The following is a 14856-nucleotide window of genomic DNA, read 5'->3' as shown; positions in this document are numbered from 1 at the left end:
AATTCAAGATCTGAGATGGGTTTATTCGGTTCAACAGTCCTAAGCACCAACGTGCCACTTGTAGCTTGGTCTATCCGAAACAGCCTGCGCTTGACAGCATCTTCTGGCGCTGCTCCCTACAAAAATAGAGTAGGAGGAGGTAATTAGGCATATGCATCTTGGCCCCACTGTTCAGGAATGCCCATACCTCTCGCTGTTCTTGAGAGCATCTGCACATCCTACGGAATGTGCTCATATCCTGCCGGATGCTTTCTGCACAGCAAAGACAAAAGGATGTCAAATGATTACTTGGTCACAGCTTGCTAGCACCCCAAAACTGCATATGGGCTATGAGAGACACTGCTGTGTAGGGTTCCAAATTAATTAAGCCATGAAGGGTTCTTTAAAGCATATCTATCGAAACACAGCCGCTGTGGATGTGATGCCAATAAGCAACTGACACTTGCAAGCAAATTTTATGCACTGCATGGGACTCAAGTCAGACCTGTACGCATCATATATATTTTGTGGCACAAGTCGCTTACAGCGGAGAGGAAGCTATGCATGCTAGGCAACAGCTTCCAGGCTTGTCCGGCTGGCTAGTGAGTGCAAGAGCAGCGTACTTGTGGAAGACACTGCCTTGTGCCGGTAGCTTATACTTCGTGGTGCATAACTTAGGAAGCGAGATGGCAGCACATTCTTTTTTTCCATTGAACAGTAGCCTACTTTACTTTATATAGGTTACCTACAATGAAAAAGACGTTTGGAGCTAGAAAGCAATCAAGCAATTTTTAAATCCAGATCTCTCCACAAAACTCTGAAAACATGAAAAAAAAATTGATATAAGCTTGAACACCTAAAGGGGCATGGTAATGCAACTATTGTGATTCAATTCCCAAAGATCTACAAGAGGATGGGTAGTGCAGCAAACAATGAAGAGCACATTTTTTTATGACCTTATATTAATCTCAATTTACTCTCTCCTAATGACCTACAATACTGCTCTCGCCTTCCCTAGGGTTAACGTGTACAACCATGCATTTGGCTTTCTTTATTTTCTCAGAGAGGTCACTGCAAACACAACTCTACACACTGTTTACTACATATAATCAAGTTCTCAACACAGCTACAGATCCACTTGACAAATAGTCTTACAACTAGATAGAGGTTGGACTTTGTTTTTATTTTTTTAAATTGACCACACTTTTGCAATGCTTACTTCAGTGCGCAATTCTCATTTTTTTTCAGCAAATATAGTTTTTATTTGCAGGAACTTTTTTTTCCCCAGGGATAAAGTCACAGTATATTTTAACCATTTTTTCAGCACTGGCATAAATTTACCTGTAATTAACGCACATATCATCGTACATACAGCTGTGCTTGTCGCAGAGATCTCCCTTTAAAATACCAGCAAAAGTCAAATGACAGAACCATCAGACAAACACAAACTGGGCTGTCACTAGAAAAGTGGCAAACTGGGCTCTCATGTTATCCTTAGGCCATTGCTCTCAGCTGACAAAGAGGGTGACAAATCACATGGTCCAAGTGTTGACTGCAGTGATGAAACTGCTGTTGAACCATTGAGGTAGACAGAAAATGGTACTTTTTCATGAAGCTTGCTCAAGACCCTCAAACATGGCGTGGACAAGCCCACTTAACCAAGCAACAGCCTTTATATGCTATGGCACTGAACAGCACTAGCCTAGACGTTTGGCGAAGAGAGGAGCCTCCTGATTTGTAGAGGCATGTAAGGCAGCGAAACAATGCCCAAAAATGCACAACTGCACCCAATAGCAACACCACCCCACCATGCCCTTGGTTTTAATACCTTTTTATTTTCTCCTTTGAGTGTAACTTCTACTCAATGGCCAGCAAGCTGCAGCATACATGTCAAGAATACTAACGTTTTTTGGTTAAAAGTGAATTGCAAAAAATCATTTTGATATAAGTCCAACCTCTACCCATAACCAAAAACACGAAATGCAGCAGCGCTGCTCGTGTTTTTAATACCTGTACAGCTTACTGAGTTATGGATGCAACTGATTTAGATTAACTACATTAGCAAAAACCAGTAATGCACCACACTGCGTTACCAATACAGCTTACAGTTCCTCTCCCAGAAAGTACTGATGATGAGTTTTTGTACTGCAAGGGCATCTGTGGCCAAAGAGTGCCAAGACTTATGGTGTTTTCAGCTACCAAATGCAGGGTCAAAGATTTATTTCCCCAGCATATCACCCAAAGCACATCGAATACCAGGCCAGGGAGAGCTTGCATCGAATGTATCACTGGTAGATACCTGGGGGCACTGGGGATCAAATCCCACATTTCCTACATGTCCCCTCCTGGAAAGTAACATTACACACAATAGGCACGCACAAATAGGTGAGGAAACATCAGCGTCCCCTTATAGGCATGTGGAGGAGGGAGGAACAAATACTGTTGCATTTTCTTCTGTTTCTCCCACAAGGCAGGCACTGAAATGTGCTGTTGGTGCCGCCCCCTTCCCTTTTGGAAACACTTGTGTACATAATTTACCATTAAGGATGCAAAACAATGACACATGCAGGTGGTGCAACACTATGTGTTAATGTCTTACCCATTCCTTTAATGACTTCCTGTTGAAGGTTGTCGTTTCTGTGGCGCTCCTGTGCAAGCTTTTTTTTTAACACAAGAACTTAATTCTGAAGTTTCTTTATGATTTTTCCTTTTGGAGAAAGGGTTTCTCCGCATTCCTCTTCAGATGAATTGCTCTCGACAGCAATTTCCCTGAGCCTTTTTCTTTTTGCCATTTTCTTGCGGGTATTCCTTTCTTTTTGGCTCAGCTCCCGCTGAAATTCATGACAAATGAAGACAAAAATGCCACATTAAAATTAACACCTATAAAACTCAAGAACTAAGCGGCTTTTCCGTGCCAAAGGATCCCCTTCCAGCCAGCGGTGCTGGCTGATTCTCATGAACCTGCTAGTGTGACAGTGCAGGGAGCAGCAGACTGCCACTTCGTGCACTGCTCCCTGCACTGTCACATTAGCAGGTTCATGAGAATCAGCCAGCACCGCTGGCTGGAAGGGGATCCTTTGGCACGGAAAAGCCGCTTAGTTCTCGAGTTGTATCGGACTACAGTTGTTTAAGATTGCAGATCAGGTTGCACATTTTCGTTAACTGCTGAAATTATTATTAAAAACTGTGCCAACTGTATTACCTAAAATTTGTCTTCAGATCTAGGTAAAAAATTGGTTTTTAAAGAAAGCAAATGATGCAGTAATCTCACTTATATCGGTGGACACCCAAACTGCAGCCTAAGGGAAGGCATAAAGAAAAAAAAGAAAGGAAGAAAGGAAGAAAGAGGTGCTGCAGTGGCGGTCTTGGGAATAACTTCGACCACCTTGGGAACTTTAACTGGCTGAAATTATTCCCAAGATAAAATTTTTGGCAATGCACTGTTATCAGGTTCAGGCAGTGACTACAGCAGGCAGGCATATGTGGGTCTCTGGGCAGGGTTATTGGAATAAGACAAGAGGTGCTGCCTCCCCTGTCACATGACAAACTTGACATAATTTTCACCAAACAGCACTTCCCAAACTTAATACCATGCTTCTAATGCATGCACAGCAATAAATTCTTCAATGAAAACATGAAACCTTTCCAAAATACACCTTAAAAATCATGCTATAGTGAATCTGAAGGAAATTATAGGAAAACGCTACCAAGATATCAAACATGCAGAAGCACATGCAAGTCTGTGACACAATCCCAGGGACTGTCAAATTATAAAAAGGTAAGAGGTCAGCAACGCCAAAAAGTAAAGTACTGCGTTAACACAGCTCTTTCTACCAATGAAAACACGCGTTTGCTTACAAAACAACCAAATTCTTCATGCTAAGGGGAAGCAAACACCCTAACTGTATGGCGTTGAGGACAAGCATTGAAATGAAATGCAGGCAATTGCGCAGAGTAGTGACTTTTTGAATAATGCACTAGTAGGTGCTGTGTGGCGATATATGATCAGCAAATGCCACTAACATTTTCTGTTAAACTACAAAAAGATCAGATCTGAGCAGACATCATCTGTGGAAGCGAATGCGTGAACTAGTTATGATTGGTGTTCACCAAAGAAAAGAAATAGCAGCACAAGACACAAGCACAAACCAAAAACGGAACACATCACAGTGTGCCTGTCTCACACAATATGGTAGTGTGCACCCTCGTTTTGTCCCTCTCTGGTGACTGATTGATGGGGTTTAACGTCCCAAAGCGACTAAGGCTATGAGAGATGCCGTAGTGGAGGGCTCTAGAAATTTCGACCACCTGGGGTTCTTTAACGTGCACTGACACCGCACAGTACACGGGCCTCGAATTTCTCCTCCAAAGAAATTCAACCGCCGCGGCCAGGATCGAACCCGCGTCCTTCGAGTCAGTAGCCGAGCACCATAACCACTGAGCCACCGCGACGGACTATTCTTCTCTGTTCTTGTGCTGTGCTAGATGTAATTAGTTGGATATCACGTTAAATTTGATGAATGACAGGGGTACATGCCATGAGGTTCTTGCTTAACTTGTTTGCAGAATGTTGACTATCCCGCATTTGTGACAATAGCTTTGTCAGGTATGCCCACTTGTATAATTGGACCACAAGCCGAAAGCTGTCATTTATGCACTTGCTTATAACCACTACGCGATTTCACTATTTAAATTTGAAACTAGCCTCACCGCAAACTTACCTTTTCAGACGTTCCGCACACTGGTCCATCAAAGACACTGTCGGGCCACCGAATGCGTCTCTTTTGCAGCCTTCGGGCCAGTTCCTGTTTTGTCACTGAAACCAGGGTGATGTATTTCACATAGGGATTTTCCCAACGTTGCACATTGCAGTAAAATCTGTTCATGCAAGCAGTGAGCTGCTATAAGGAATGTCATTAGAACACCAAGGGCATAAAGGCTGGTGAATACACACACCAAGCACAAACACAAGTGCACTACTGCATTCATCGCTGTTTATAAAAAAATGCATATGTAATATTGATGTCGAAAGTCTCTAGGATGCCTCAAAAGCATGCATAAGTGGTATGTATAAAAACAATCATGTCATCTGACTGCCACACTTTAAAGTATGTGAGTCAAACTTCCACCATCACACTGGCTAACATAGGTATCAACTGCTCACACAAGTCCTGGAGATTTCTGTCCCGGATAGTACACAAGCAATGTTTCACATAACTTCAGCCAAAGCTTTAAAAGAAGTGCAACACCATAAAGGAGTGAAACAAAGGACTTATTGTTTGCGACTACGTTGCACAGCTTTGAGTACTTGTAATTTCAATATTCAGTTTGAGACCAAGCAGAAAACAAAAATGCGAATGGAGGCCACAAACAGCCTATTCAGTTTGTTGTAGCAACATACTTCCTGCACCACTTTTTTTACAGCATCAAAAGGATACGCCTTAAAATTAAAAATACCCCGCCACTGCACTCTCGCATTACTGTAGCACACTACCTACTGACCAGCGCGCTGGGTAACAAATAAATAGAAGGAACAACCAACGCTCACTTCAATGAGCTCCCAATGATAAACAAAAAATATACAGAGGCTGCATTGAACAATAACAATGTCACTTCACCGCTTTCCCTTTCTTGACTTTCAAGTGACGACTCGGCTTACAATGACATACCTATCAGATGGAGGTGCACCCTCTTACAGACAGAGGTGCTGATGCACTTCTAGGGCGACGCTGACAGTGCTCCAACATGATGCCAAAGAATATCTTTTTCACATATCTATGTTACGTGCAACGCCCTGTATAGGAGCACTACAAGATATGCATGCATGCAATGTCACAAAGAAAAAACAAAAAGAAAGGAAAGCAAAGAAGGGCAGTGGGCCCTCGAGGTGCTGGGATTTCGGCATGTAATCAATCGCAACTTGGGCAACTTGAATACTGGGCAAGCACGACGGGGCTTTTCTGACAGGAACGTTTAAAGCGGGTTGATGGCACATGCTCAACAACGCAGCCCACTTGGAGCACATGCAGCGGCCTGTTGTAAATAGCTCTTCATCGCCATGGGTTAACAAAAAAAAAGCACTGCGCATTAAAATTATGCGCCAAACGCATACAACTGCAGACATAAAACTTACCGGCCAGTTCTTCGATGTGCCCAACGTAGTAGCCCTCGTCGTCTTTGGTTGTTTTATTGGCGCACCAATAAACATGCTTATTTTTCGCCAATTCCTTGACGGACTGTGGGCTGTAGTTTTTTATGCACGAAACACTAACTACAGCTTTACCTCCATCTTCGTAAACCACATAGGCAAACTGTGGCTTTTCCATTTTTACAAATGTGCACAGTCAAAAGCTCCAAAATACGACGCACGCCGACCGAGCAAACCACGATGTCTACAGAACTGTCTGAGGCTATGGATGGCTTCGGCTTGTTTGGTTTTTCATGCTTTCCGCGACATTATGTCGTCTCCTTCAGACAGGAAGATTCGTTCATACTGTGCGGTTTGCCGCGTTGTTCACAGAAAAAGAATTCCCTGCTATTATTCCAGAGGAAACAGTATATGTGCACAGTTCGTGTTATATTACGTGCAAGTGTGCAAGTGCTCATGTGTCTCAACGGGTCAACAGTCATGGTCTACTACGGAACCGTAAGCTGAGCCTTAATTTCAGGCCGCAGTTTTATCAACTGAATAACACGCACCCTCCCGACTAACAAAAAAATAAAAAAGGAGGAAAACCAGATAAACAATTAAATATAACTTAATCGAACGTGTCTGGATCTTCATTTTGTGTAGGTGTTGTTGACGCTTTGTGCTGAGATTAAAGTGGTAGAAAAATTGCATTCGTAGCAGCATGTGCCGCAATGACATTAACGCATGCGTACACACAAACACACACAGGGAGAAAGAGAGAGAGAGACAGACATACACAAGTCGCGACGACCTACATAATTGGAATGTGCCTGCTTTCAACATCTCACGCCCGATTGTGCACACATATACTTGCACGAAGAACATGACAGTCACGGCGGATATGACTCGAATATAGCGCTGTGACAAACGGGAATGTTGGTAGTAATATATAAGTTTTGCATGCATGACGTTCTCGCAAAACCACTATTAATAGCTCTCTATCACAGTTTCTGCTCATGTATAAGCCGCACACCATCTATTATGACCTTTCATTACTTAGTCAACTGCGCCTTTAATATTTTTTTTTTTGCGAGCGAGAGCTTGGGAGTGGTGTGAGGGATCACTTAAACTAAATATCGGTGCCTTGCAAGGCAAGGACCACGACGCGGATCCACAGGCAGACGAATAATGTTTATCATTTATCCTCCTCAACCACCTCGTCTGAGACAACGAACTGCTTAGTTTTTAGCCAACGCATCATAATCATCATATTATCTGATCTGTAATGTCCACCCTTTATAAAGAGACAAACATTGGTGTTTATCGTCATTTTAAGGCGAAAGGCTTTAATGCCTCATACTGTCGTTAGCAGACGCGTCGGCAGCCGTGTCGACAGACGCGTCGGCAGGAGTATAGTGAACTAGAATATTCTAGTTCACTGTAGGCAGTAGTGTCGACAGACGCGTCGGCAGATTCGTCCGCCTTCCGGCGTCACTGCTTAAAAGGCTCAAGGTTCCAGCATGCATAAAGGCGCATCTAGTGAATGCATGGGCTTCATAAATAAAATAAAAGGAGTAAAGTCAGGAAAAGGGAAATAAAAATAAAAAAATAAGAAAATAAACAAAAATGAAAAGACAATAAAAATAGGATGTCGAATAAAAATAAAAAACAACAAAATTAAGAAAAGGAGCAACAAATATATTGTAAACAAAATTATGACAAATAAAAAAGTAAATAAAAACAAACAGTGGCCAGGAAATGCTTTCACCTTGCAGCACTTTAGAGACCCAAAGTGCCCCCTGAATTTTCATTCCTTTGTCGCTACCGTCGTTGCGCCATACCGTCGTTGCTGCAACCATAACCGCTTGCTGCGTTTGTTATTAAGCCAGCAAACAGCAAAATGAGCCTTCGTCCCACGAAAAAGACACGGAAGCGCTATCTTGACAAAGATGAACCATTTGTCGTGCCGAAGTCCACGGATTACTGGAAAAAGCAGCGAAAACGAGCAGTTCTTGCCGGGGAGACAGCGTCAAGAGGCGATCCTTCAGAACGCGCTCATGGTGCCAGTAGTTCGACCGCGGACAAAACGTCGTCAGTTTCGACATCTGCTCCTTCAGGTGAGCACTGTGTTGAAGGCGTCTACGAGGGCGGCCCCTTTGTAAGTGCTGAACACGCGGGAACATGCAGCCGTGTACCGGCGCAGCCGTCGTCCAGTGCCAGCAGTTTGACAGCGAACACAGGGCCATCTCTCTCGACACCTGCTCCTTCCGGCGGGCGCAGTGCTGAAAGCATCGATGAGGGCACCCTTGAAAGTGGCACTGAACACGTGAAGGAATGCGATCGTGTACTGGCGCAGCCGTCGTCCGGTGTGAATACTCCTGTTTCAGGCTACAGAACCGAAGTGGCCAATGAGGGCATCCCCGGGACTGAGCGCACAGTTGAACCAGTTGAACCTACTTATGAACCGCGTCGTCCGTCGCCATCGAGCTCCAGATCTACACTTTCAGGTGACTATGCTGAATGGTCTGATGAGGACATCCCAACTCATGACAGTGACAGCGAACACCTAGAGGACGACGACACAAGTGGCAGTGAATCTGAGGAGGAAGCCGAAAGCCTAGATTCACTGTTGGATGAAAATGAGCTCCTGGCACCTGGCTTTGCTGACTTAGATTCAGCAACGTTACCTGGCTCTACGACAACCAAGGCAGCTGCAATTGTAATGATCATGGCCTTTGTTGTTGCTCATGGGCTTACTTGGGTTGCTTTGGATGATCTGCTGGCTCTCATTGATGGCCTTTTTGGCTTTAGAGGAAATGTGCTCCCGCGATCAAAACACTTGTTTAGGAAGCTATGGGCTTCAAGAGCAAAGCGGGTCGCCAAGCATTTTTTTTTACTGCAGCGTGTGTGGCAACCTGCTCAAGCCAGTGAGTGGGACATCCAAAATGAAGTGCTCTGCCTGTGTCCTGGCAACTGATGTGAGATCACTCAAGGCGAAGGGGAATTTTTTTGTTATTATGGATTTAAAGGAGCAGCTGAAGACTTTGATAGCAAGAACAAAAGCTGCTCTCTACAGCAACCTTGTCAATCTGAAAGAAGATGCTGAAAGATCAACAATGACCCTGAGAGACATCACAAGTGGCAGCATTTGCAGGGAGCTACGCCAGAGTAATCAGCTGAACTGGATGGACCTGACGTTAACTGTCAACACAGATGGAAGCCCCGTCTTCAAATCCTCTTCATCATCAGTGTGGCCCATACAGTTTTTGGTTAACGAGCTGCCACCCAGTCTCAGGATGAAAAACTGTTTGGTTGGTGGCCTTTCGTTTGGAAGGCACCCTGATATGACCCTGTTCATGACGAAATTTGTCGATGAAGTGAACAGAGTGGGTCGTGTTATCTGGGAACAAGCTTCCACGACAATGAGATCAGCAGTGTATGCTGTATGCTGTTGCGTAGATGCTCCTGCTCGGGCTGCCGTTAGCAACATGGTGCAATTCAACGGAATGTTTGGCTGCCCCTGGTGCAACGCCTGTGGAGAACACCTCGAAGGTAAAGTACTCTGATAAGTTCGATGTATTTATTAGGTCACCTGTTGTTATACGAGTATGTTGTTAAATAAAGTCTAAGTAATTCTCTCCCTTGCCTTGCAAGAAGATTGCATATCTTCTGGCAGCAGAACTTTCGCATCAGGAGTGCACATATTAAGTATAGAATTTGCTATAGGTGTAATGGGCATTTTATCTTAAGAAATTGAAGATATAGAGTTTATGCACAATTTGTTTACAGCATAACGGGCAGTTCTGTGCTAATGTTATGCCCTGCACCTTTGACCCTACCCTGAATGCGAGTCTTTTCTTCTAGGTTAGCCAATCCACTGAATGCCTTTTCATACTTTTGCTGCCCTCACAAGGCAAATATATTGCACATAAACTTCATTCATTCATTTCTTCGAGTTCTCGAAACTTGTCAAAGGGTTTGCCTTTGGTAAATTCTCTCCTTTGCCTTTGCAGCAGTTCTTCATAGCCAACATGAAGACACGTAGATACTGATAAGACATGGCGAAAGACCTACTTAGTCTTTACTCATAGCTTTTGATTTTATGCTAAAGCTAATGCACTGTACATGCTCGTGTACTTTTAACGTTAACAAGTATGCGTCGTATGTCGGGTACATGCAAACTGATGAGCTCGTGCAGGCAGTTTTCATTGTTCTTCAGCTTCTTGCACAGGCAAAATAAAATGGCCATTGCTGTCGTCATGCTGTGCGGAGCTGTGACTGAACTGTAATCGTGTTTTTGAGTTCACCTTAGAAGGGAAGACTCTTAGGCTGTTTTTGTATAACTGTCAGCTTTTGGAAGCTGTTAGTATCGAAGATGTGCTGCTGAAAATTACGGTATGTTTGGGCCCGTAAATTTTCAGGAAAAAATATATACTAGTGGTAGCCTTAGTTTGTTGGTGACAGTAGTGTATCAGTGGGAAATGTTCTCTTGCTATATTATTTGGTTTGGTTTATTGGGGTTTAACGTCCCAAAGCGACTGAGGCTATGAGAGACGCCGTAGAGGGGGGCTCCGGAAATTTCGACCACCTGGGGTTCCTTAACATGCACTGACATCGCACAGCACACGGGCCTCTAGAATTTCGCCTTCAAGAAATTCAGCCACCGCGGCCGGGATCGAACCCGCGTCTTTCATGTCAGCAGCCGAGCGCCGTAATCACTGAGCCACCGCGGCGGGGCTGAACCCTGCTTACCCCACAAGTCACTTGTATTTTCTGCGATGTTGTAAAATCAAAGTCTGTTTATTTCAGGTGGGCAACGATACATGCAAGCCACGGTGAATGATGAGCGGACACCAAAGGGAATGCTTCGAGAAATGAAGCTTGCTCTCGAAGTCAACGAAGCAGTAAATGGAGTGAAGGGGCCATCGCCACTTGCTCACTTGAAGCACTTCAACGTGGTCTTTGGGCAGACAGTGGAGTACATGCACTGCGTGCTCCTTGGCGTCACCAGGTGCCTCACTGATAACTGGCTTGACTCTTGCAACAGCCAAGAACCCTTCTACATAGGTTGGTATTACTGTACTAATTCGTGTTACGCATGCATACAAGCTTCTCAGTTTTGAGGGGTGTGATACGCACCAACGGTGGTAGTTCGGCCTCCTTGTCATCGTTGATGCATGGTATTGATGGAGCATTGAAGCTAGCACAGCACATGTGCATGCAGAGCTTGTGAACTCTAGTGTCCACACTCTGCCTATACACAGTATCTGTGCGGAAAGCAGCCAGCCAGTTGGGCAGGCAGTGCCTGTCAAGTGACTGATGGGGCCAGCAGGGCATACGGCATGATTGGCATTAAAATTTCCCAAATTGCTGTCATTAGTAGTTCAGCAAACGTGCATACATTATATCTGTTGTTAGTGCTGCCCCTGGCTTGCACCTCGCATGCCTTTCCTTCCACAGTTGCTTCACTCTTTCCTTCTTTTGCCTAGCTGGAATACACACATATTCTGATTGACATTGAACCCCCCGTAAGAGCGTGCTTGGTTGGTGGTTACGTACTCTGAATGCGGCTTTTTCTAATTTTTTGGGTCGCCACTTTCGAGGTATGGGGTAGGGGGTGTCACAGATGTCTTGCAGCTCTTTTGTTGCGGCAAGCATGAGTTTGACAAGTGTCGCTAGTTTACAGCACCTCCTTGTTCACTGTGAGTGGGGCAGCCATGGTTGTTTGTTTTATCTTGGACGAAATGACCCTGCCATCATACATGTTTTAATGGTAGCACTGGCCTCTGATAGGCAAGCGCTCGTTATAACTGTAATCATTATAAGTGGGCTCAACTAGTTATGTCTGATGGTCAAGCATTAACTGCAGTACATCTGCTCTTAGGATTCCTGAACTAAATACCTGTTGTTATCAGGAAGCAAGGTCATTAGGGTAGGCATACCTTTATGATTTGTTCCCAACATGAATGCTTCAGCTTCGTGCTATCTTCATTCTTATGGCACACAGCAACAACATTGCATTCAAAAAGCCACAGGCTCAGTATGGAATATGCTGCTGTTTAATGGTTTGCAAGCGGTGTTGTTTGGCTGGCTCATTCAATTACTTGCATTTAAATTGCACATCTCTTCCTTTTTGCTTCAGGGCGCCCGACAACATTGGAGCAGCTTGACAACAGGTTGCTTGCCATCAAGCCCCCACACTGCTTCACAAGGCTTCACAGTTCGATTAAAGAACGCTGCCATTGGAAGGCAAGCGAGTGGCGGCACTGGCTGCTGTTTTATGCTGTGCCATGTTGTTTAGGCATTCTTCCCCAGCGGCATTTAAATCATTTCATGCTGCTTGTGGAAGCAGTCTTCACACTTCCTTTGGAAGAGTTGACTGATGAACAGCTGCATCATGCTGGTAAGTTTATACATTTTATTGGCTGTAAAATTGTATTGCATTTATAATGCTACAAAAATGCATTGAACTGCAAATTGCACGTATGTAAGCATTCACAGCGAACTGTACATATGAGAAAGGGAAGTTGTGAAACATGTTTGGCAGCATGACTTCAAATGTACAGTAACTGTGTTAGAATGATAGAGAATGATAGAATAGAGGTGGAATGATATTATGTAAATGGGAGCTATACATAAAGCATGGACCACTCAGCATGTACCACTCGCACATGTCTCACATAAAGTTTGATGTAGTAGTAGCGCTCAAAACAGGGACGACAAGATAGAAGAAGATAACACAAGCGCTAGCGCCTGTGTTGTCTTCTTCTATCCTGTCGTTCCTGTTTTTAGTGCTACTGCTTTCTCCTTCCAGTGTAAACACCAACTAGTCCACTGCTTTAAATCACGTAAAGCTGTCATGACTGAGTCTATCATCATCATGAATGAATGCACAAACTTTGTTGAGAAGCTCATTCACAAATACAAGTTCTTTGCCGCATGTTCCCCAAAAATATTCAAAGGAGGAATTATTCATCAGTGTTAACTTCCATAGGACGTAACCATGTTATTTTGATGGAATTGCTACTGACCTTCAGCCACTTTTTAGTTTGGTAAACATTAAGATGAGAAACTGGAACCCAACTGGTTTCAAGAAAGAAGATGAAGCTGCTGAAATAAGGGTCCCTTCTTACCTCAAGACTTTTCTTGATAAAAGTGCTGTCTGAATTTCAGAACTCATCCGAGGTCAGGGGGCATTGAACAAAGCTTGCTATTGAACTTAGACTAGTGCTGAAGTTTAAGTTTCTGGAAGTGGGCACAAGGTTATGGTAGGGATTGTGCTGATGCCGCGTTTCCTGATGTTGATGGGACGAAATTGCCAGTTCGAGTAAAGCAGCATATTGATTTAGCAAGTTCGAACTAATGAGCTTTTACTCTATATGATATAAAATTGCTTGAAAATGGTGACATCACAATCCTTTTACCATGCACGCTGTGGCAGTTCCTCTTCAGAAGCAAAAAAAAATAGGCACTCAAATGAATATTAATATGCCTTATACAGTGCAACTAAGCCAGTATAGCAGTTTTGATTTTGCTTCATTTGTTAGGTATTGCAAGAAATGTTTTGTAAATGGTAAAGCACGCCCGATGTGTTGGAACAGTGGTGTGATAGAGCGCAATCACAAGGAAACACAAGATTAGGTTTTGTGCGGAAATCTTTCACAGTGAGCATGGCTGCTCTTTTGTGCAGGTCGCTTGCTGCAAGAGTTTGTGTCCAGGACAAGAACACTCTACGGCCCACGTATGATGACTTTTAATGTGCACCAGCTGCTTCATCTTGTGACAGCTGCAAAAAACTTTGAACCTTTGTGGGGGCACAGCGCATTTGTCTTTGAAAGTGGAAACGGCAGACTTGTGAAGACCATAACTGGTGCAAAAGGGATACCAAACCAGGTTGTGGAACGCGCGGTGATGCTGCAACAACTGCAGCTCATGACGACACTGCACATTTTCGAAAGAAAAGTGCAGGAATTCACCAATGCCCTACTGGCTAAGCCTTTAATTGCTGCTGCTACGCATATTGATGGCGCATGTCTTTTGGGCTATTCCAACCGCACGCCTAGCCTGTCAGCGGAGGAGACCAATGCCCTGAATGCTATGTTCAGTCGTGTCATTGCTGTAAATGAACACTTTCGTTTTGCTTTTAAGGGAACAGTGTTGCACAGCAGAATGTACAGAAAAGCGAAAAAAACCAACAGCACAGCAGTGAAAGCATTAGACAATGACTACTTTGTCATTGACAGGATTTTTGAAATAATTCACGACTCTTGTGAAGCCACTAGTGCTGTTTTTTTTTGTAAGAAACTGGTTTGTATAGATAGCACACACAGGCTCCCAGGACATATTAGCGAGTGTTTTTTGTCTTTTATGGCTACTCCTTCTGTTTTGAAATTGAGTGACATCCTTGCACCATGCCTTCTGATTGAATTACCAGCTGATGATACAGCATATTTAAGTGATTTGCCAAACCTTATTGAGCGTGACTGACATCTCAGCTAAAAGAAAGCGACCAATAGAACATGACAAAAGCTGGCCAGAACCAAGAACCTCTTTCAGTGCAGTGGTAGAAAACGCAACGTACAAATATGATTGATGAATTTTAAATGAAAAAGCAAAACTGTGGGCTATTGACGGTTGCTTCTGGGGGGCTATGGAGTAACTTCAACCACCTGGGGATTTTTAACATGCACCGACATCGTAGAATGCATAGAAAATTTTGCATTTTGGCCTTATTAAAATGCAGCCAC

At 43.8% G+C, this 14856-nt stretch overlaps 1 protein-coding gene and 1 long non-coding RNA gene across 3 annotated transcripts; one reads left to right on the top strand and one right to left on the bottom strand.

Moving 5' to 3' along the window:
- Positions 1-84: 84 nt before the first annotated feature.
- Positions 85-6157, bottom strand: LOC149338114 (uncharacterized). 2 transcript variants are annotated; one of them, XR_016283707.1, is made up of 5 exons: positions 6113-6157; positions 4701-4795; positions 2579-2810; positions 188-252; positions 85-116 (listed from the first exon to the last, which is right to left on the bottom strand). It is a non-coding gene; the product is annotated as an uncharacterized LOC149338114 (long non-coding RNA). The 2 variants fall into 2 exon arrangements; XR_016283706.1 differs by lacking the exon at positions 6113-6157 and having other exon boundaries at positions 4701-5694.
- A 4774-nt stretch (positions 6158-10931) lies between these two features.
- LOC149338113 (uncharacterized) lies at positions 10932-14596 on the top strand. Its single transcript, XM_089550272.1, has 3 exons — positions 10932-11176; positions 12252-12512; positions 13800-14596. The coding sequence occupies exons 1-3, from the start codon at positions 10933-10935 to the stop codon at positions 14594-14596; spliced, it is 1302 nt and encodes a 433-aa protein (XP_089406398.1). The 5' UTR covers position 10932.
- Positions 14597-14856: the final 260 nt, after the last annotated feature.

The sequence above is a fragment of the Amblyomma mixtum genome, chromosome 6, assembly GCF_055824585.1.
Source record: "Amblyomma mixtum isolate Tamu chromosome 6, ASM5582458v1, whole genome shotgun sequence".
NCBI classification, from domain to species: domain Eukaryota; kingdom Metazoa; phylum Arthropoda; class Arachnida; order Ixodida; family Ixodidae; genus Amblyomma; species Amblyomma mixtum.
The sequence above is the reverse complement of the archived record's forward strand: the minus strand, read 5'-3'. Positions and strand labels throughout refer to the sequence as shown.

What these genes read in the sequence shown, in the direction of transcription:
- LOC149338113 (XM_089550272.1), top strand. Translation starts at nt 10,933, where the DNA reads ATGCAAGCCACGGTGAATGATGAGCGGACACCAAAGGGAATGCTTCGA. An exon ending in CCAAGAACCCTTCTACATAG is followed by an intron (nt 11,177 to 12,251) that starts GTTGGTATTACT and finishes TTTTTGCTTCAG; the next exon opens with GGCGCCCGACAACATTGGAG. An exon ending in TGAACAGCTGCATCATGCTG is followed by an intron (nt 12,513 to 13,799) that starts GTAAGTTTATAC and finishes TCTTTTGTGCAG; the next exon opens with GTCGCTTGCTGCAAGAGTTT.